The 21627-nt window shown below is 35.2% G+C and overlaps 1 protein-coding gene across 2 annotated transcripts in view; it reads right to left on the bottom strand.

Annotated features, from left to right (window-relative positions):
- The window catches only part of side-VI (sidestep VI), an 841483-nt gene that overhangs the window by 124230 nt on the left and 695626 nt on the right, over positions 1–21627 (bottom strand). For both annotated transcript variants that reach the window (XM_074171294.1, XM_074171295.1), the window contains exon 6: positions 13724–13930. In XM_074171294.1, coding sequence (XP_074027395.1) covers positions 13724–13930 — 207 coding nt within the window. The remainder of the gene's footprint in view (positions 1–13723; positions 13931–21627) is intronic.

Below are 21627 nucleotides of genomic sequence, written 5' to 3'. Positions count from 1 at the left end.
AAAACACAATCAAATGAGTATCGGTCAGGAATTGTTGAACAATGTCAACGGCGATCCTGATTTGCTTGAAAGCGTCATAACTGATGACGCAACATGGGTATATGGTTATGACTTGGAAAACCAAAGTCCAATTGTACCAATGAAAGAGCCAAGACCAAAAAACACGCCAAGTTCGATGGGATGTCAAGGTTTTGCTCACTGTTTTCTCTAACCACCGTCGCGTATAGTGCATCAGGAGTTGTTGCCACATGATCGTACGGACAAGAAGTCTCTTGTAAAAATAATTACAAAAACGTCCGGTATTGTGGAAAAACAATTCATTGTTTCATTGATTCATAGCACCAGCAAAAAGATTAGAGCAAAATAACTATTAGCAAACGACCGTCACGTATCAATGACAATGTTGTTCAATATTGTTTACCCCCCAAAGAGACAAGTGTAGGTATAAGTTCAACGGCTTCAGGAGCTTAGGCCATATTTACTGCCTGTCACAGTTGTCACAGTGCGACTCAGTTCTGGTAGAGACAATGGATAGATGAAGAGTGTCCTCTCTTATCGCATTCCCAACATGCGCTTTTTAAACCGTCTTGTAATAATAAAAGTGTTCAACAAAAGTCGGACGGCTCACTAATGATCCACGAATACTTACGAATATTAGCATTGATCTGAATTCAGAATATAAAAATTCGAGCACACATCCTTGACGCGAAAGTTGGGGGCAGAATATTTGAGTAATCTAAAATGGCCTGACTTCAAAATTATCAAGTATGCATACATTTCTAAAAAAACACCTATTGTCTATGTCTGTGAGATGAACGCTTCGATAAAATGATGTGAGTTCGGTAGTTCTGGAATCTTTGACTATACTGAGTGCTATCCAAGTTCGAAATATGCATACAGAAAATGTCATCTGGTCTGTTTTTCAACAATGACAAAGAAAATAATTCGAATTGCTGAACATCAAAAAAATTTGTACCGAAGATTCAATTATTTTCTTGTTTGAAGTGAGACTTTTGAGCGAGTCAAATGATTTTAAAAATATGTTTGAATGAAATTCATTTCCTAGTTCATCCAATTAGAAGCATTTGGAATAGAAGTACTTCATTCAGATGGAACAATATTTTCTATAGAGATATATTCCATCACTGAATTCAGAAATGAAAGAAATGATGCACGAAGTTAAACCTTCAATGAGATCCTTTTTTTGTAATGATTTTGATGGAATTATTTCGTTGATAACAACTTTTAGAAATGTCCATGAAACTAACGTGGTTATTTGACTCACTCTTGACATCCCTCATTTATTTGGAATGTTTCTGAAGTCAATTGTAGAATGCATGAATGGTCTTGAAATGATGATTTGAAGTTTCTCAAGAAGGGACTCGACGCACTGCTGTCTTGATTGAATCTCTCCTGCACTATCGTGGGATAATAGCCCGAAACTGGTCTGCATGTGATCACTCGCTTGATTTCAGTGAATTCCTGCTGCTAGGCAAACGAGACGCATTTTCGAAAATTTCCTCTGTGAGGAGAGTTGTATACATTCCTAATGTCCATCGTGGTATTTGATGGAGGAGTATTCGATTTTCGGCAGGCATTCACCGGATCCTACGGAGTAGATACGTTGGGAATGGTAAATGTTTCGAATTTCAATTTCTCTGTTCAAGAGTTTGTACTAGGAAAAAAAAATTATCAATCGAAAGTTTTGTACATGCAGTCAAGGTACAATGAGGAAATCTTAGTAGTGGACCAGACTGACGAAAATTAATACCTTAAAACCAGTCTGTAGGTGATCATATGATTTTTTTTTTCAATGAGGTACTATTGTTTGATAAATAACAGGTAGATAAATAACTGTTTTTCGGTTAGTATTCATCAGATCCTATTGTGTTTTGAAGTTGAGAGAGGTGAATGTTTCAGATTTTTATTTTGAAATATTTTTTTCATATTTATGTCTCTCCTCGAAACAGTCATAAGACTGATTTCAATTTCTATAGACAACTGTATTCCTAAAATAATTCTCATCCTCGTCTGAACTACTCCATACCTAATCGAATCGTATTTTCTATAGTCTCATATCACCTAATTTCAATGTCATCAATGATGATCAAATTATGAATTAACAAAAAAAATATGGAAACTCTCATTTCTGGGCAGCAACAACATTTCAATGATATTTTTCTGTTGCTGAAGTTGATTCATTGCTTCTTTTCGTGATGGAAAATGTTGAGCTCGATCATTGGCAGTTCATGGAAAGCAAATTACGTTCTCGTGATGTTAGAGTACTTGTTTTTGTTTCTTCTTCTACTAATTCTGTTGCAGTTCCGGAACCTTTTTCTCAAGTATCATCATTTTTTTAATCTCACAGATTTTTGTATCAATAACTCAATCGTGTAATCTAGGAAAAATTAAATGAATCTCTGTCACCGCATAATATCATCCATTTTCAACTTCGAAATATAGGAATTTGAAGGCAGTGATTTGCAAATTCTAATTGTGAGCAAACGAAAGAAAAATATATAGTTTTCAATGTCGACATATTTGTGAATGATTCACAATTACAGATCACGAACCCGAAATTTCTCAAACCAGAGGAAATGTTATTTATATTCTCAACAAAAAGGTTAGGGTTAGATAATCGTACATTAGAATTCCTGAAACTTTTGTTTTCTCACAAACTGAGAGTGCTTCAATCAAACGTTACAACTTAATGCATTTTTATATAATGTAGAGCTTATTATCAGAGCACCTACTTTCCACAAAGTTGAAAAATTCATGACGCAGTGTCCTGACAGAAGTATGAAGTTTCATAACATACGAAAATAGTTATTTGTCAAGTCAATATTGAATACTAAATATAACAGAGGAACAATATTTGAATCTAGCGATACTCTTGATGTAGAAAAATGAAGAGGAAATTGATATGTAACTGAAATCAAATCTTCAATAATTATCAATTTGAATTTAGATATAACACAGAGATCTTAGGAAATCATTAGAACCTTGTTTACGTGCCTAATCCATATAAAATTTGTGAAAATTGGAAGATCCACTCAGTTAGAATTATACTTCAACAATAGCAATATAAAAACCATAATGAGCAGTAACACGTCTTGATGATGCTATCCGGGATATTACCGAAACGTCTACCTTTGCAGAACTTCTGAAAATTATTGTTATCAGGTGAAATGGGGTAACTATTTCAGGAAACTCGAACCCAAAAAATATACATTATGTACAAAAACTCATTTATAAATAGCCCACCTGCTTTGAAAGTTCTCTGATGTGAGAACTTTCAAGCGAAACAGAGTTATATCGAAAAAATAATTCAACTTTTTATCCACTCCATTTTTCATCCATTATAGCAGAACAGAAAGACAACTCAGCCGAATCGAGGAACACAAAATATTCAAAAACCGGTAAAAAGCCGCGGGTTTAGCCTAATACCCACGTTAATTTAGTTTTAGCAAAATGAAATTACAACTTAAGCCCTTCTGGCACAGCTTTTGTGGAGTGGTCGTCGGACTGCCTAAGATTTGCATATTCATGAGTTAAAGTTAGACCATAACTCGTATGAGAATTGTGATAGTCAGCCACCGTTTGATAGAGGTATTCGAATGAATTTTTTACATTGGGAATGGTTTATTACTTTCTTCATTATAACTTATAACAAGAGGTTTGTGGCTGTATCCTCAATCATTCTCATATGAAATGATAATCTTAAAACCATTATCAGAAAATTTCAAATCGCTGTATATCGTATTTATTCAGAAAGTGCGGCTTGGTAAGTTTATTCTACAAAAACAATGGTCCTCAAATGGGACATATTTTGAAAAGTGAGGAACGAGATGTAGTGACTGTCCACTTCTACATTTTCATGCAACAATGTGATAAACTTCTGGAGGAAGGAAAGAAGTTCAAAATTAACTCCCTACAAAGATTTGAAGATAATGCGATTATTTCTTCTATAGGAAGTTTCCTACATTTGTATATGAAGATGGATGGGTAGAAAGCCAAAAACCTCTTTTTCAATTCTGTGAATATGATACAGTTTTTGATAAGTATATACACTGGAAATTGGAATTTATCGCCCTAAAAAGAAACGTACCTACTATGAAAACATTTTGATGCTGTTCATCATTTTCAAAACGAAAAATGAAACGTTTTTGACGTATACAAAAAATATTTGCCGTATTGCCTTTTACATTCGATTTTTTTCTATTTTAGGGGTGTGAAAAACTCATAAATGACTTTTCACAGCCGTTGTGGACCAAACATTTGAAGTAGCATTGGTCATACTTCAGTGTGATAAATAGTTACTTCATTACTAAAACAATAGGCGGCGTATATTCATTCATTCATTCTGAAGATGATACAAAGCACAATTTCATGCATTCACGATTTCATTCATCTTGTATTGACTATTGAAAAATGTACGTGAAAAGCAAATTATCTGATTTTAATATTTTCAACGCTTTTAACAAACCAAACAAATTATGTCTCTTTGGGAGATTTCACCAGTTGCAATTTGAGCTTTTTTACAAATTAATTCCTGAAAATTCTGGTATAGCAAGGATGGGTTAGGTTAGGTTCAAAGTGAGTGGATCTATTCGACCCTCTACCATAACCCGCAAGGGTTTATTGTAGCTCACACTTATTCACACTCACCAAATAAACATTTTAACATTAGTTTGTATGGTGGGTGGTCTTTCATGTCAAATGGTAAGAATACGGCTCTGCCGAACTCTAAAAACCTGATTCGGTCCCCAGTACGGCAGGCACAAAATATGTGCTCTGCTATCTCATCATTTTTCAAACAGAGGCGATACACTGTCTTCCGACAGTCCGAGTCTCTGCATATGACGATTCAAATGACACTGACCTGTGAGAAGGCCTGTTAGACATCGTAGTTCATCCCTAGTGTAGTCCAGCGACTATTTGGTATCAAGCTTCGAAGGGTTAATAAACGCTTTGGAGTGAGCCTGAAAAATTCTGCCAGAAATTCATAAATCTTCTTGATATCTAGGTGTTCAATCATTGTTTGGCAAAGCCAAAAGCGATGCAAATGATAGGTTCTGGTACGATGAAACTGCTTGCAGCACCCTCCTTTAGAAGGGAGTCAGGTGGTTCCACTTGAGTAGTAGATTGGTCGGCCAACTCACTTATGTCTCGCTTGCGTTATATATATATATATATATATATATATATATATATATATATATATATATATATATATATATATATATATATATATATATATATATATATATAAATTGATAAGTACTTTTTGATCATTTCCATATTGATTTCAAATTATCAATTTAAGAGCCACCGGTAAACAGCTGTTTCAGCCTATTGGGCATCGTCAGTACCGGGCAGGCGGTCCTCGATTGAAGACAAAATGAGAAAAACCAAGAAATACTTGATAAAAATAGCTGCGTAAACGCAAGCGAAACATAAGAGGAACCACCTGAATTGAAATCAATATGGAAATGATCAATATCAACCAACAGTCTGTTGCACTCTGCAATGAATTGATTAGTGTGAAATTGACAATGTGCACAAGTTTATATGTAGTTCATCTAGCCTCTCTCACCAGAAAAATGTGGAGATGAGGTAGATCTAGGAGTATCTCAGTTATAGCAAACCCCACTAAGTTATTCAATTCAATTCAATTTAATTCAGTTTATTGTCCCAAAAACAATAAATGCTTATAATTAGGGACTATAACTAACTTCTAAGTATATGCAGTCAGATATGAAGAAAGTACAAGTTGAGAACGAATTCAAGTGTAATAGAAAATAATGCAAAACATGAAATTCCACAAATTGTTTTTTTTTTGCAATTGATATTATAAATTCTGTAATGGAATAGTGCTTCCCTATTCTCTCTGGAATCAAAATGAATACAATGATTCCATCGTGATATATCAACTTTTTTTCCAAAATTTGTTTGTATTTTGATTTTTGATAGTAATTTGGTTTGTCTTGTGGCACGATTGTAAATATGTCCATTTCAGAGAGAATTCAAATTAGATTTTTTTGTACAATTCCAAATAGAATGAATGAAACAGCTGATTTTGAGTTTATAGAGGGAAGTCAAGTCCAATGAATAGTTTGCTTTATATAACTATAACTACCCCCGAAAAACAGAATTTAGCCATCAACGATGGATACGATATTCGTCATTTTCTCTTTCATTGATCTTAGAGAAAACTGGATTGAACCACTATTTTTGTTCAATCCCACCAACGCCATTTTACTCACAATAAGAAAACTTTTTTTTCTTATGCGCTTTCTCAAGAGATAAGTTACAAATTCATGTGCTCTCTCAAGAGACATATTGCTAATTAATTTTTCCCACCGTAGGAAAAGCAGTGATTCAAAGGCACATTTTATAATTCTCCAAAAATAGTAAGGACAAAACATTACATATAATTCAAAATGTATTTTTGTTACTCAGTGACGGTCAATTCGTGAATTATCAACACAATATTAGTCTAATCAACAAGTTCAAAAACATGAAAAATAGAGATAGAGGTCTTAACAATATGAGCGATAGCTCATTCGATTCGGAATCATCTCTAGAAAAATGTTTCTGATGGATTTTGGTGCAGATGAAAAATTGAAATTGTTATTAACAAAATAAGATAAAAAAATGGTATTCAGTTTTTCGTTAATAACTTACAAAATATTGATATTTGAGCAATTTTGAGAAAAGTTCGTTAAAGAGGAGGAAATTTCCCATAAAAAAGTTTTGACTCACGAAACTCTATCTCCATTATTTATAATTTTAATTTGACGATGAAAATAGGGTTCCGCACGGCTGTTGCGGCATGCGCGCACTGCCGCTAAAGAGAGTTTATCAAAAGAAATAATTTTTTCATTACATAAAATGTCATTTTAAAAATTTGAAAAAAATCTAGTATCTTCTTAACACTTGAATGAATCGAGTCCCGTAGAAAAAAAAGTTTTATCACCATTTTTCAAAAAGTTATTCAATAACACAACAAAGTTTTTGTTTCGGGGTTGAAATTAGATGATTTTAATGTATTTCCACGTGTTAAAACCAAAAGTGACCATAAAAATTATATATTAGATCTTGTTTTCAAGATATAGTATCATTATATTATATATATATATATATATATATATATATATATATATATATATATATATATATATATATATATATATATATATATGTATATTGAGTTTTCAACAAATGAAATATTTCATCACCAACAGTTGGTACACATGTTTGTTTACATAACACCCCTCTCATCAGCTGTACTTAAGTAGTAAACATAACCTGAAACATGATCTGAAATGCCTCGAAAGTGTGTGAATTCTGTCGATAGCTTTTGCTATATATGTGGTAAAATCTCAGAACAACGTGGGGGGAGATTTGAGTTTTCTGTGGACAAATAATTGAAGCACACTGACAATCAGGATCAGGTGTATCCCTTAACGAGACAGACCTCCCAGTCACGTTGCGCGCGTACGTCAGCCCATCTTTTGGCTCAACAGATTTTTGTTTCGCCACAGCCATGACGTCATGAAAAAAGTTTTCGTTGGAGAATTGGACGCAGGTGGTTGCCGTGATAGACTTGATATTAGTCTCGACACCACCGTTAGATATTTAAAGTAATTGCAAACTGTTGATAGTGATGGTTTGTCGTTGGTCATTGCTTTTCGAATCGTTTTTACATTTGAATTGTAATTATGATCCCTGTTCAGTTGATGAAACATATTGTAGCTCTTTTTAGATAGGCAAAATTAATAAATACGAAAAGTTACTGAAATAAAATATTTTCTACATTCAGTCACACTCATTAGAAAACTTTTTTTGAAAATCAAAACAAAACTGTTCATCTCATATCTATTGAAACAGTTGAAGGTAGGAAGTTAATTTCAAGTAATTTGCAATCGACGTATTATATACTACAAAAGTTTTTAATATAGTCTTTGACCCTGTCGCTGTCGCCCTTATACGAACGATAACTCTCAAAAGTCGAAACTTTTGCGAGCTTAGAACTAACGGGGTCTTACCTTTCAACGTGTGATTCGTAACATACTTGAAATCGAATCAACTAAGATGAAAATAGACTTTCGTATTCTTTGAGAACTTGTTATATTGTTATCAAAATACCTAGACAATTCAAACTAGATTATTTGGAGATATGATCACTATTAGTTTTTGTTAGAAAATCATGAACTACATTATTTTTATACGAATATTGGTATTGGATCATTTCCTGGGGTGAAATTTCAGCGATTTCACCAACTGAATGGGTGAAGCATATTGTGCAAAATTTCGTCAGCTCCCTCCCCTCTCAGACTGCACCGTCATGCTAAAAAGAAATCGAAAGTCCACAAATATCTTCAGGATTTTCATAAAACATTCCAGCAAAACAAAAAATGTTGATTACCCTTTTTTTTCGTAATATTCCTCCTAACAATTTGTATAAACATTTTCAATTTTTGTCAGTGTGAGGGAATTTAACACTTCAATTCTGTCTTGTAGTGGTTCTGCAAAATTAAAGAGGGTAATTTTATTCCCACCCCTGGTGAGGTGGGAAGAAAATCAGATTTCTACATCCGGCTGAATTTATAGTTCGACCAGAAGGCCTTCTAGGCAATATGCACGGGAACCATTATTCAAGTTATTAACGGATTTCGTGAGTTCGGAGTTCACTGAAACAGAATCATGCCGCTAGTTTGACTAATTCGCTCCAAATATATACTGCGATTTCTCGGGTGGGATTCAACCCCGAATTTTCCGGTACCTCGTACTTTAAATTGAGTTTTATTTAAGTCAATTTGACTTTGTGATGTATCTCCATGATCTTCGATTCGATTATTTGATGTGGTGAAAGGACTAGTGACTTGATCTTAACGAGAAACTTCAAGTATGGTATTTGAAGGATATATTATGAAATTGCTGCTTTCGTGTATTTTTATTATAAAATAAATCATTAGTTCATCGTGTTAATCTGTAAATTGATGAAAACTAATTTGGTCTATTGAAGTTTCTCAACAAACCCCAAGATAATTTTTATCACAGTTGAACAAGTTCGGAAAAATCTCAAAGTTGAACAACAAAAATATTGGAAACAGGCTAGATTTTATTTTGTATACTTCCATTGAAACTTAGTCGAAAAGAGTCGAATAGGTTTTTCAATCATAGGCAAAATCTGAGTCTGTGACAATCTATTCGAGATGAAAACATCAACTTTGATTCAGTATTGAGGGTACTCTTTTACATATAACTGATATTTTTCTGAAAAACTCGTCTTTGTTGAGAAATATCTAGATGAAAGACGATTCAAAAAACATTCAAGGCTTTGATATATTGCTTTCAGTTTTTGATCATCAAGTAAAAGTCAGTGTTCAACTGAAATATAGAAAATGGTTCTTCAGAATTTCCTTGTCACACTATTTGCAATTAATGTCTTTGAGATAGTTCAAATGAAATCAAATGATATATGTTTGTGAAAAAATGTTTTCGCTTTCTACTTCTCAATCATTATAAAAAAAAATGAATGTGGAATCTTCCAAAGGAAAGAAGAAAGGAAACAATCAATTTCAAATAGGTAACTCTATACAAAGATGTGTAGATTATGCAAAGAAATAACTTTCAGAGACAATTTGAACATTGAATTACACCAAAAAAAAATTCTTTCGAAAGAAATACTTTTTTATGAACACTGAATCATACAAAACACTTTTCTCTATTCGGATTTCATTTACAGGATTGCTACACAATATAGTAAATGAAAGAGGTAAAATTTCCCTTACACTTAACATTGTCATCCTCGCTGGTAGAGATCTTGATGTTTCGCCGCAAAACACTTACTTTATTGGCTCTTCAGCACTAAATCTAGATAACAATTATAAGAAAAAACACTCAATTTAATCATGAAATTATGACATTATGCCAAGAATGAGTTTATTATACTCATGTCACCTATGACATGAGTGTGACAGTGTTCCATGTGAGTGAAAGTTCAGCTCGTTCATTTACTACATTGTGTAGCAATCCTGTGAATGATATCTGATTCAATTCCACAACGAAGGTTTGGAATACAAAATGAATAGATGAAAGTGTTCTTTGTATAATTCAGTATTCATATACAAGTATTTGTTTCGAAAGTATTGTTCTTTCGTGTAATTCACTGTTTATATGAAAATAGCTGTTTCGAAAGGATCTTTATTCCAGTTTGTGTTTGAAAGTTACTTCTTCGCATGATCCTCATAATTTGATTACTTTCTTCCTTTCTTCAGAAGATTCTCGCAATAATTTTTTTGTATAAAGAAGGAGAAGTAGAAAAAAATTGTTTTTTCACAATAATTGATCTCTCCTGAAAATATACCCCATTCAATTTTTGAACGCAAAAGAAAACAGCATATCTTGCCTACTGGATTATACAATGATATAGGAAATTCCTTTTTCGTGAAGTAAATCAGTTTGATCTTCTTCTTGAAGATGATCATTTGATGATCAAAACACGTATCGGAGTGTTAAAATAACGGTTTGGTGTTAGGAAAAAACTACAGTAATATTCATTACTACAGCAAAGGTTCCAAATAGTGCATCACGAGAAAATTAGAATTTTTCATTGACCTTTTTCGGGTCTTTCTACCTTCCACAATCTGAAAGAACTGAAAATTGTAATGAAAAACGTCATACAGATAAACAGGCTAATTTTTCAGTTCATCTTGATATTTTTTTTTGGATTGATTCGGCCTTTACTTGATGAATATTCATGGTAATTTCACAAACTTCATGTAACTATTTGATCTCCACAAACTTCATTTTTCGAATGTAGAGTTTGTGAAGATCAAATCGTTGGGTGTAGTTTGCGAAATCATCTTGTTAACTTACTGCGTATTTTCAAATTGTTACACAGAAAAAAATGTTTCATTTATGAATGTTTGTTGTATTGAATGATTTCGACTATTTGTACTGAGAAATTGTACCGATACTTATCCTAACCGAAATGGAAAATGAATGGCCGCACTTCATTGATTCCCATAACCTTTGGAGGAAAAAAAACAATCCTTCAATTCAAACTCCTCCTACAAATCATGTATGTATGATATTCAGAAATCTCAAGATTTTGATCGAAACTGAGTCAAATGAGACATCTTCAATTCGAATGGAAACGTTATTCTGAATCTCAATGAAATGTAGTCATTTACGTACCCGATTATCATATTCGAACATCGTGATATCAAACAGAAGTTCTTGCTGAAATTCTTTTTTTTTCATGCTTGATGTTTTGTGCTTACATCGATGCATTCAACTAAGAATATTCAAGAGAATAGGCAATCTCCATGAATCCCACTCCACTCAAGAATTTTCTCAGATAAATGACCATTTTTTAAACACGAACTTTGTTATTTTTGAGAAGAACCAACCGAGCAGACAGCAATAGAAAAAAAATAATGAAAAAAATTATGGCTAACGGTCTTAGTGATAATGTACTCTAAACTGAAAAATAATTCGGAAGGTCCTAGGTAGCAGTCATCTCATCACGCTCCTCAGCAAATCACGGTATTGATCAGACGAAAAAATAATACAATCGTTGGGCGTAATGTAACCTGAGTAAGTATGTGAATACTGCGCCCAACGATTCTATTATTTTTTTATCTGAACGATACCGTAGATTGCTGATGAGAGTGGAGTCATGACTGCTACCTAGGACCTTTCGTATTATTTTTCTTGCCATTATGAATTCGCATCTTTTTCAAAGTGTACTACTATTCTAATAGTCATGCCCTGTCATTTGATACCCATACTGTGGAAATGTGTGATTCATCATCTTGTAGTTGTGCAAATCTTGAATTTACATCTTATTATTACTATTCTTGTAGTCAATCACTGTCATTTCATCAGTTCAGAGGTCCATTGTCTAATATGATATAAATTGATTGGAAATACCTGAAAGAATCTATATAAAATTCAAAAGGATCAGCTGAAAAATAACAACTATATTAAGCAAAACAACTGAAATTAAAATGAAATAAAATACAAGCAATAACTAAAAAAATCAAAAAACTATCAACACGAGATGAAAATCAAAACATTTTAAACAAGAAATCAAAATTTAAAAAATTAAAAGGTTCCAAACCAAGTTACTTCACGAGGTTCCGATTGTAAGTATCCACAATCGTCATCTGTTAACGGAGGACATGGGGGCCTCATTCGACAGAGTGTCGGGCCTTCTATATCGTGAGAGGTCGCCCACAGCATGATCCATAGTTTCTCTAACTAACGAATTATCATGAGTTTTTGCGCAATCAAAAACTCGCTGGTTTCTCGACTGGAAGGACTGTCACATGGAGGGCAGCTGCAAATCTCTGCGGATGGCTTAATTCCGCACGAACCATGGAGCATTCTCAATCAATCTTATTAACTTGTTATGTAATATCTCCAGATTGGAGATATTAAAACGGAGCCGCTTGTCCCCAGACGCCAGAAGCATACATGATGACAGGCTTGAACATCGTGTTATACATGATCTGTTGATCAGAGGTTACAGACTAGCTATCCGGTCCTCGATCCTTGTTCTAACAGATATAATGTGTGGGTTCCAAGTGAGCCTGCGGTCTATTATTAAAAGGTCAAGGTACTTTACCCGCGCTTGCCAGTTGATCTCCCTTCCAGAGACCCTCACTTTCCTAGGAGAAGAAGATCTAACTATTTATAGGTAATTCTCTCTCTCCGCTTCACCAGTGTTTTTCCTTGTGGATCATTTCAGCTTGACCCCACTTGATGTTATGTTGATGAGTCCAAACGTGCTCTGCTATTCCTGATTTGCTAGTTTCTTCTCGCTGTGTGTGTTTCTTATGCTCGGCAATGCGAACTTCCAATGGCCTCTTAGTTTCATCGATGTATGATTTTTTAATTTTCATTTCTAGATAATAATCTTTTAATTTTCATCTCGAGTTAATGGTTTTTTAATTTTTTTGTTGTTGCTTTTTGCTTGATATAGTTGTTATTTCTCAGCTAATCCTTTATAATTTTTTATAGATGTTTTTAGGTATTTCAAATGATTAGATAATGAAAGTCCGAACTGATGAAATGCTACACGAAACATTGTCAACTACTACATCTTTTTCAAAGTGTACTTTTATTCTAATAGTCAATACTTGTCGTTTGATACCCATATTGAGGTATTTGTGAAACAATATGTAATTTACCATTTTGTAGCTAGGACCATCTTGGATTAACAATGATATAGAAATTATTTAAATATATTGTCATCAAAACTTAATGCGTGTACCAACTATCTGTTTAATCTGTGAACAGGAAGAAGGTAGAACTTCATTTACTGAATTTGAAAAAAAAGCAAGCAGGAAAGAAAATAAAACAGTTGAATAAAAACAATTCGTCTGTAGAACGAGTGGTTGCTGGTTGCCCTCATGGTATTGATAATAAACAATGTTTTCGTTGAAAAATTAAAATTTATCAATGCAATATTAGGGTCATGTGATATTACTATTGATAAATAAAAACGTTGACAATGAAATTTTGCCATTCTAGGGTTGATACTGTGATCATGGTAACGAGCTTTTTAAAGATTCGAACTCGCTGAAGCGTACTTCGAATAGGGGAAAAAAATTCTGAAAGGCGTTAAAATGGATGAGGAATTCCAACTGTTACGAACTCTTCAAAATCCTTTGAACTGAGTTTACTCACACCACTGGATACTCACAATATATCTCGATTGACGTTGTAGCGGACACCGGTTGACTGATATTGTTGTTCGATGCCTGGCATGTGAATGCTGCATGTTGATCGGACCTCTGCAGTCCGCGGATGATCAGCTTGTTGGATCGAACGTTCGGAAAGCCGTATTGGGTTCCAGTGGATTCGATGAGTCTTCCCTCGCGCCACCACTTTATTACCGGCTCAGGTTTTCCTGCAACAAATTATGGATGTTATATAGCTTTGATGTCACATATACGTTTCCGGACTGGCATGTCCGGTGAAATTATTCACCGGTATGTATGTTGATCAGAGTGAGGATATTTTGACGTTTGTATGTCTATTGGCGTCTATCATGTGGAATTTCGGAATGATGAAATTAGAGACGCAAACTAACCTGAATTATGTTTACTTGTTATGCAGTGAAAGAATGAATGAGCGTATATTTTCTGCAAACCATCATGAAGACAAGATAAATAATATTTCCACCTCCTCGTATGTCTCTGAAACTGTTTCAAATTATTTTGTTCTTCTCCCCACTGATAGAAATGAGATCAAAGAGGTTATCAAAGAGCTGAAAACAAAAAAGTCGACTGGAATCGACAGAACGTGTTCTGAAACACTGAAATCCATCTCTAATATGGAGGAACCTTTGGCATTAATTTTTAACAAATTTATGGAAAATGGTCTCTGATCAACAGCTTTCAAAAAAACCATAATAACCCTATCATTTGAAAAAGGCTATGAGACAGACTTCATCAACTACCGACCCATATCACTCTCTACAAACCTGAAGAAAGTATTCGAAAAGGTCATGCTCCTAATAAGAATAAACAGTACCTATGCATTTCCATTAACTTGTTGGAAGCATTCGACACAGTTGACCACAACCTTTTACTGAGAACACTAAAAAATATTTGTATAAGAAGTGAAGATCTGAACTTGTTCAAGAGCTATCTTGCCAATGGAATTCAGTGTGAAAATTGATGGCATTTTGAGTGATATATAAGAAATTGTAATAGGAGTCCCCCAAATTACAGTTCTGGGTCCACTTCCATTCAACATATATGCTAATGGACTATATTTCATCAGGAGCCGAGGTGAAATATTGGGCTTCGCAGCCATTTTTTACAAGGCAAATAGCTGGGAGCAACTGGAACATGTAGTTGAATCGGATCTGGTCTTGATCAAAAATTGGCTTGAACATCGATTATTGACTGTGAATCTGAAAAAAACTCACTATATACCTTTCAGTTGCAATAATTCCAGCAAACCTTGTTTTTCATAACTGAAAATTGATCCATATGTTATACTTTCCGAAGCTGAAGTGGAATACTTAGTAGAATAATAATAGATCCACATCTTAAATGGGATACTCATATTCAGTATATTTATAATGAGTTGCGTTGCATATTTTTTAAATTTGAATTTTTGGTAACAATATTTACGAACTCTAACCTCAAAATGGTGTACCATGCACTTGTAGCGAGTCACCTGAGCTACGGAATTGCTTGTTGGGAAGGAACCAACCATACGCACCTTCGCCCTCTTGAGGTGCTCCAAAACAGGTTCCTTAAATCAATATTGTCCAAACCGCCTTATTATTCAACTGAAATTCTGTTCAACGGAGGAATGTGGGTGGAAATAGAAATGTAGGAAATAAGCAGTCTTGTGTATGGGCTCCTCAATTCATTCTGTTACTTTAGTAATTATGCAATTAGAATGTATTTTTGACTTCCAAGGTCTGAAAAAATTCACATGAAAAGGTATCATTTTCAGTACTCTTTGGTGAAAAGACTATTGTGTGATGTGACTTGACTCTGATATCAATTTTTTTTTCAATAGCAACGGCAGTCTCGTGATACCTCAATCGATAAGTCTTTCAGTTCTTTATCTAAGAATCATACTATTTTTGAAATTCAGCAAAGTCAATATGAATTTCCAAAGTTATTGAAGCGTCTCTCCAGTTTTACACAAATAACGTTCAAAATATTTAAACTTGGGGTGAAATACAAACGGAGTTTGTATTGAAATTATATTCATCTTTCATTGACAGAATATGAAAACACTAAATGGAGAAAAATGAAAGTCCTTTCAAATCATATATCACAAGATATCGCTTTTTCTCAAAACGACAAGTTGATAATTTCCTTTTGGCGATGAGTGATGTCACACATTGAGTCCACCGAAAGCTATAGTAAACATAATTCCATACTGAAGTTGTAATGGTAATAGCCGAAATATTCGAAGTATTCAAAAAATATTTAGGTAAGGAACAAATGATGCACCTTCTTCTTTTTCAGTGCAGGCAATGGACATATGTCATTCTTGCCTCCCAAATGTTGGCTACAGTCCTCGTGGTTTTGGTTCCCTTTCAGTGGAAAAGAGCTCCATGAAGCAAGAGCCAAATCGATCCCTCTACGGAATACTTCATTATTTGGAAAGATCGATTGCAGCTTGAGCAATGGTTCTGATGCAGATTCTGTCGAACATTATTTTCCTTACGAATCAGTAGAGACAGTTATTCTGAAAATTTTGCCATGAAAATTGGATGAGATAATTTAGGAAACACTTGCTACATGAATAGAATTCCACAAGTCTTGTTCATGACGGACAATTTCAAGAACGAGGTTTTAATGGTGAACGAGAACGGGCATGTTTTCTACTTATTCACCAAACTCAAACACCTGTTCATGCAGCTGCAGTTTCGTAAGAATGTATCATCTTTCGCATCAACCGATTTTCTAGAACCTTTGAAGTCCATTAGATATTCATTAGGACAACAAGAGGATTGTTTCGAATATGACTCCTAATATGACTGATAACCAGTCCGTGCAGAGCGTATTGTTGAATCGTCTGAAAATAGAACTTTTAACGGGTGATGATCAGCTGTATTGCCAAACATGCGCCAAACTAACTGACTGCTATGAGAAAACAAGTATAGCTGAGGCACCAGTCAATCTAATAATAACACTGATGACCTTCAAATATGACTCAACCTCTGACGGAAGCACCAATTTCTAAAGAAGATTCGAAATAAATGAACACTTCAATCGAACATGTGGTTCTGGCGTTGAATTTGGTCATTATTATGCAATAGTCAGAGACGAAACGGATTGGTTCAAGTTTGATGATAGTCGTGTCACAAAAAAATATTCTAGCAATATCTTGAATTTATTGGAGTCTCTGAAGACACTACATTTTATTCTACGAAAGAGGGGACATTGGCAGTTCAAGATCTTTAGATGATTTGGTGCTGCAGGTTTATTCATTTTGATGATTCACCGATGACCGGTAATTTCTAGTTCATAGGTTGTATTTATGTTGATTCCGGTAGTCCGCTTCTCTTGTTGATGCGTTGCTATTGGCCGAAGTGTTATTACCTGTTAATGTACATTGCATTGTACTGTTGCTACGTCAGCATCTTTCAGTATGGAATTACAAATCCGGTTAAACGTTGCCGCCTCTTCTTTTCTGTTGTAGTTTTCTGTATGTTTATGGATTTCTATGGCTTCCCGTACAAGCCGACTGTGATATTCAAGATCGAGGGCAAGTAGTTTCACAACTTCAAACAGTATCGTGTGATCTTCTTTATTAAGCGCGTGTTCCGCTACTGCCGATCTGTCTATTTGACCTAATCTACAGTTTATCCGATGTTCATTCAGCCTTGTACCCATGGATCTTTCGGTGGTACCGATATGAACTTTTCCGCAGGTGCATGGTATAAGATATACCCCTGTATCTGATAGTGAATCTTTTTTGTCTTTCGCAGATCCACGCTCGTGGAGAAAAGTATTGCAGTTCTCAGGTTTGTTTTGGTTGTACTCTACGCCAAAGTTTCCAGTTCTACATTCCATTGCGGAAGCGGCAAAGTGGAAGGGGAAGGATTTTTCGCTGTTCTACTCGACCGTCATTTATCTAAATAATTAAATAACTCATTTGAAAACTTCATGAACTAATAATAATAATAATAACCGACAACAGGGAGATCGAGGACTTTTGAGTTTGGAGTGTCTACATGACAGAATGGTACTGGATACAGCCTGTAAAGTCGTCAGGAGTTCGGATCCCCTTCTCTGCATGGTCCGTGACCATGAGAGAGCAGGAATTGGAGCATTTCTCCTTAGGGCAACTGCTCGAGCAGCTGATGAACTCGGTATAGTTTTCGACTCTGAACGAGGTGACTACAACTCTGTCACCGAGTTGGAACCCGTTCAGCAAAAAGCTCAGATAAAAGCCGCAAAGATCACCTTACTTCTGCGGAGACACAGGGATAAGCCGATGCATGGGGTCTTCTTCAATAACATTGAAGACCTTGGCTTATTAAAGCGCCTGACGTTCGCTTTTCTCAGGTCGAGTGGGCTGAAGTCGGAAACTGAGGGGTTCATCATGGCTTGCCAGGATGGTGTCTTCAACACCTTAGTCTACCGCAGTCGCGTGACGGGTATAGAGGTCCCTGACACAAGGTGCAGGGCCTGCCGCAAGGCGCCCGAGACCCTAATGCACTTGCTATCAGCATGTCCAGCGTACGCGGTCTCGGCCTATATCCATCGACATAACGCGGCCCTAAGAGTGCTATATTACCATCCACGGCACCCTTACGGTATTGACGAGACACCGATGTTGCCCTACGCTCCGGGGGATATTGAATCCGTTGTGGGGAACGAGAAGTGCCGAATTTATTGGAACTAATCGTTCCCCACCCTCAGGCTCATACAAGCTAATAAGCCTGATGTAGTCCTTCTCGACCACCAGACCAAAACGATGTTTGTCGTGGAGTTTTCAGCTTCTGGCGAGACGAATATCGTCAAAAAAGAGGAAGAAAAACGGATAAAATATCGAGATTTTCTCTTCGAACTCCGCAGACTCTATCCAGATCACTCTGTCAAGATGGTCGTTTTGATTATTGGAGTCCTTGGTGGAATAATGTCTTCTCTACTCTAGATTCTCAAAATTATACCGGCTTGCCGCACTAAGGCAGAAATCTTAGCCGCACAGATGCAGAAGGCTGTCATTCTTGGCTCACTGCGTTTGCTCAGGGCACATGATTCTCGGACCCAATGATCACTTACCCCACGGTGTGGGGGAGTGGTCATTGGTTGATTATGCTGGCGCGCCCTCCCGAATGTATCGGGGCTTCGGGGGATAGGGCCTGACCAGCGCACACTACGGTGAAAAAAAAATTATAATAATAAAAAAAAAATAATGATAATACATATGCTTTATTGTTCTTATTGACGAAGCTTTGGTGAACATTTTGAGAAAGGAAAAACATAGTCCAGTGCATGAATACAAAATATAAGCTAGTAGATTGATAAAAATATCATAACATTAAATAGTCGTAAGAAAAGTGCAAAGAATCACCAAAAACTCACAATATACTGCTTTACAGCAGGATTGATGATAAATAGATGTGCTGTTTTCTAAAAATGCTCTGAAACCGTTTCTTAAGAGTGGTCAATAAATATTGAATGAATTTCCTAATGCTCGTTGATAATTTTGACCTTTCCCAATATGTATAAAAATTCATATGCTGAGGTTCCAACTTTGCTCCGGTCACCGTACTGAGGCAAAATGCTTGATGCGCATATATATATATATATATATATATATCTATATATCTATATATATACATATATACCCACACACACCAACCGCTACCTACGAGCAGCATCACACCACCACCCTACCCAGCTACAATCCGTAGCCAACACGTTAATATCCCGCAGTTTCCGCCTAATAGAACCAACAAACAGGGCAACAGAATTGGGGGAGACAACAAAGGCTCTGCGACAAAATGGCTGTGGACAACAATATATCGGTCAGACCAACAGACGTATATCTGCCAGAACCCAGGAGCACAAAAACTCGATAAGAACTAAACAAACCTCCTCTGCCCTCTTTCAACACCATCTACAAACATGTCACAAGATTGATTTTGAGTCCACAAAATAGATAGCACAGGTGCAAAACACAAGAATTCGACAAATCAGGGAAGCTATCGAAATCGAAAAGCAAGGCCTCATCAATAAAAGGGATGACTCACTAAACATCCCAAGGATTTGGAAAACAATAATTAAAAACAACCACAAAGACAACCACAAATTGATAATGAACCATCGCAGGTAGGAGAACCGCCAGAAGCCATTAACAACCCTCAGGTAGGAAAACAGGTAGGAGAACTACCAAAATCCATCAACAACCCTCAGGTGGAAAAACAGGTAACAAATCCATACAACTTACGCAAGCGAAACCGTATAAAAACACCACAAGAAGAACCTAACATCAGTTACACCTCTCGAAGCGAAGCAGTAACTCGTCTTGATAATGCCATCTGAGATGATGGCGAAACGTCGACTATCGAATAGTACACAACGGATGAACACCCGGAAAAACAACACATCATATATATATATATATATATATATATATATATATATATATATATATATATATATATATATATATATATTCATAATGTTATTTAAGTATACACCACCATGTTCGCTGCTAATTACTCTCCAGCACAAATGAATAATATTGCCAAACCCTTCACCACCATTTTACTTTGAATTAAAAGTGAACTCCTTTGAAACAAACCGAATACAAAGTTATTACATGGTATTGTTGAATACCGCAAATAAAAATAACCTTATTCCAGCCGCCTTTGTGAAGGAGAATAAAGCGTCAGTCACCGTATTCCGCTCGAATCTACCCTTATGTCTACTAGGCCGTTTTGCATTCCAAAGAGAACAGAAGTGATTCCCCGTTCCACCCTTTTTTATTTGTTTTTCTATTCTCTGTTACATGTGAAGACCGTTTTGCAAGAGTTTTAGAGCCATTTATCTCCTTCTCTCAACTCAGACCGTGTCGTTTTCCAATAAAAAACATTCAATTTCTTTCTATTGAATCGATAAATATCTCTAATGGAAAAATGGTGGCCGAACTGGAAACGGAGTTTTTTTTCAGATCGTTTGTCGCAGAGTAGGCTTGTTGAGAACGAACAGATACAATTTCAATCCAGCTAAATGATGTCAAGATGACAGTGAACTTCGAACTTCAATATAAAACTGAGAAAATCCAGAGCTGAGGGAAAAAATGTACCTATTTGGAAAAAATCAGAGTTTGAAGAACTTCAATAAATGATGCCTTTCGAATAATGTATTATTGCTATTTGGAAATAATTAGAGTTCACAGAACTTCAATAAAAAATATATTTTCCTGAATATATTATTGCTATTTGAAGTTTCATGAAAATTTCTAGAAACAAGGAAAAAAATGTCGGTTTTCTAAATTCCTTACGAAAACTACGAAGTTACAAAATCAATTCAAAATTTGTTACGGAAATAAACAACGAATCAGTTGACTTGGTATAGACATTAAGGTACATGAAAGAAAAAACAAACCTTTCTTATCAAACATCAGAAAAACCTGAGCGGAAAATAAATATTTTTCATAAACTACACCTTACGAAACATATCGTGATATATTTCGCAAATAAATTTTGTGGAGATCAAATCGTGAGGTCTTGTTTATAAAATTACCATTGATCTTCATCACGCAACGGCTGAATCAATCAGAAAAAAAAGGAAGAGAATTAGATGATGGTGGAATAAAAAATAGAGTTGAAAAAATAGAAAACAAGTTTTCAGCAAAGTCTTCTGCATCTTGTTACCGAAATAGTAGTATTTTGTGGTACTTTTTATCACACCATTTATCTGTTTGACTTCACCATTGGTTCAATACTTATAGTAGGACTCAAGAATTTGATCGTCCTTGCAATTACGTGCTGAATTTTTGGAAAGTAATGTAATTATAGCTCCCAATCAAATATGTATGATTTTCATATTCAGTTTTAGGGGGTGTACATGGAAATTATGGTGAAGTGAAATCAATAACCCGAGTGTTTGC

The sequence above is a fragment of the Leptinotarsa decemlineata genome, unplaced genomic scaffold (assembly GCF_025532065.1).
Source record: "Leptinotarsa decemlineata unplaced genomic scaffold, Ldec_3_MD MMD2_tig00000010_RagTag_RagTag, whole genome shotgun sequence".
NCBI classification, from domain to species: Eukaryota; Metazoa; Arthropoda; class Insecta; order Coleoptera; family Chrysomelidae; genus Leptinotarsa; species Leptinotarsa decemlineata.
The sequence above is the reverse complement of the archived record's forward strand: the minus strand, read 5'-3'. Positions and strand labels throughout refer to the sequence as shown.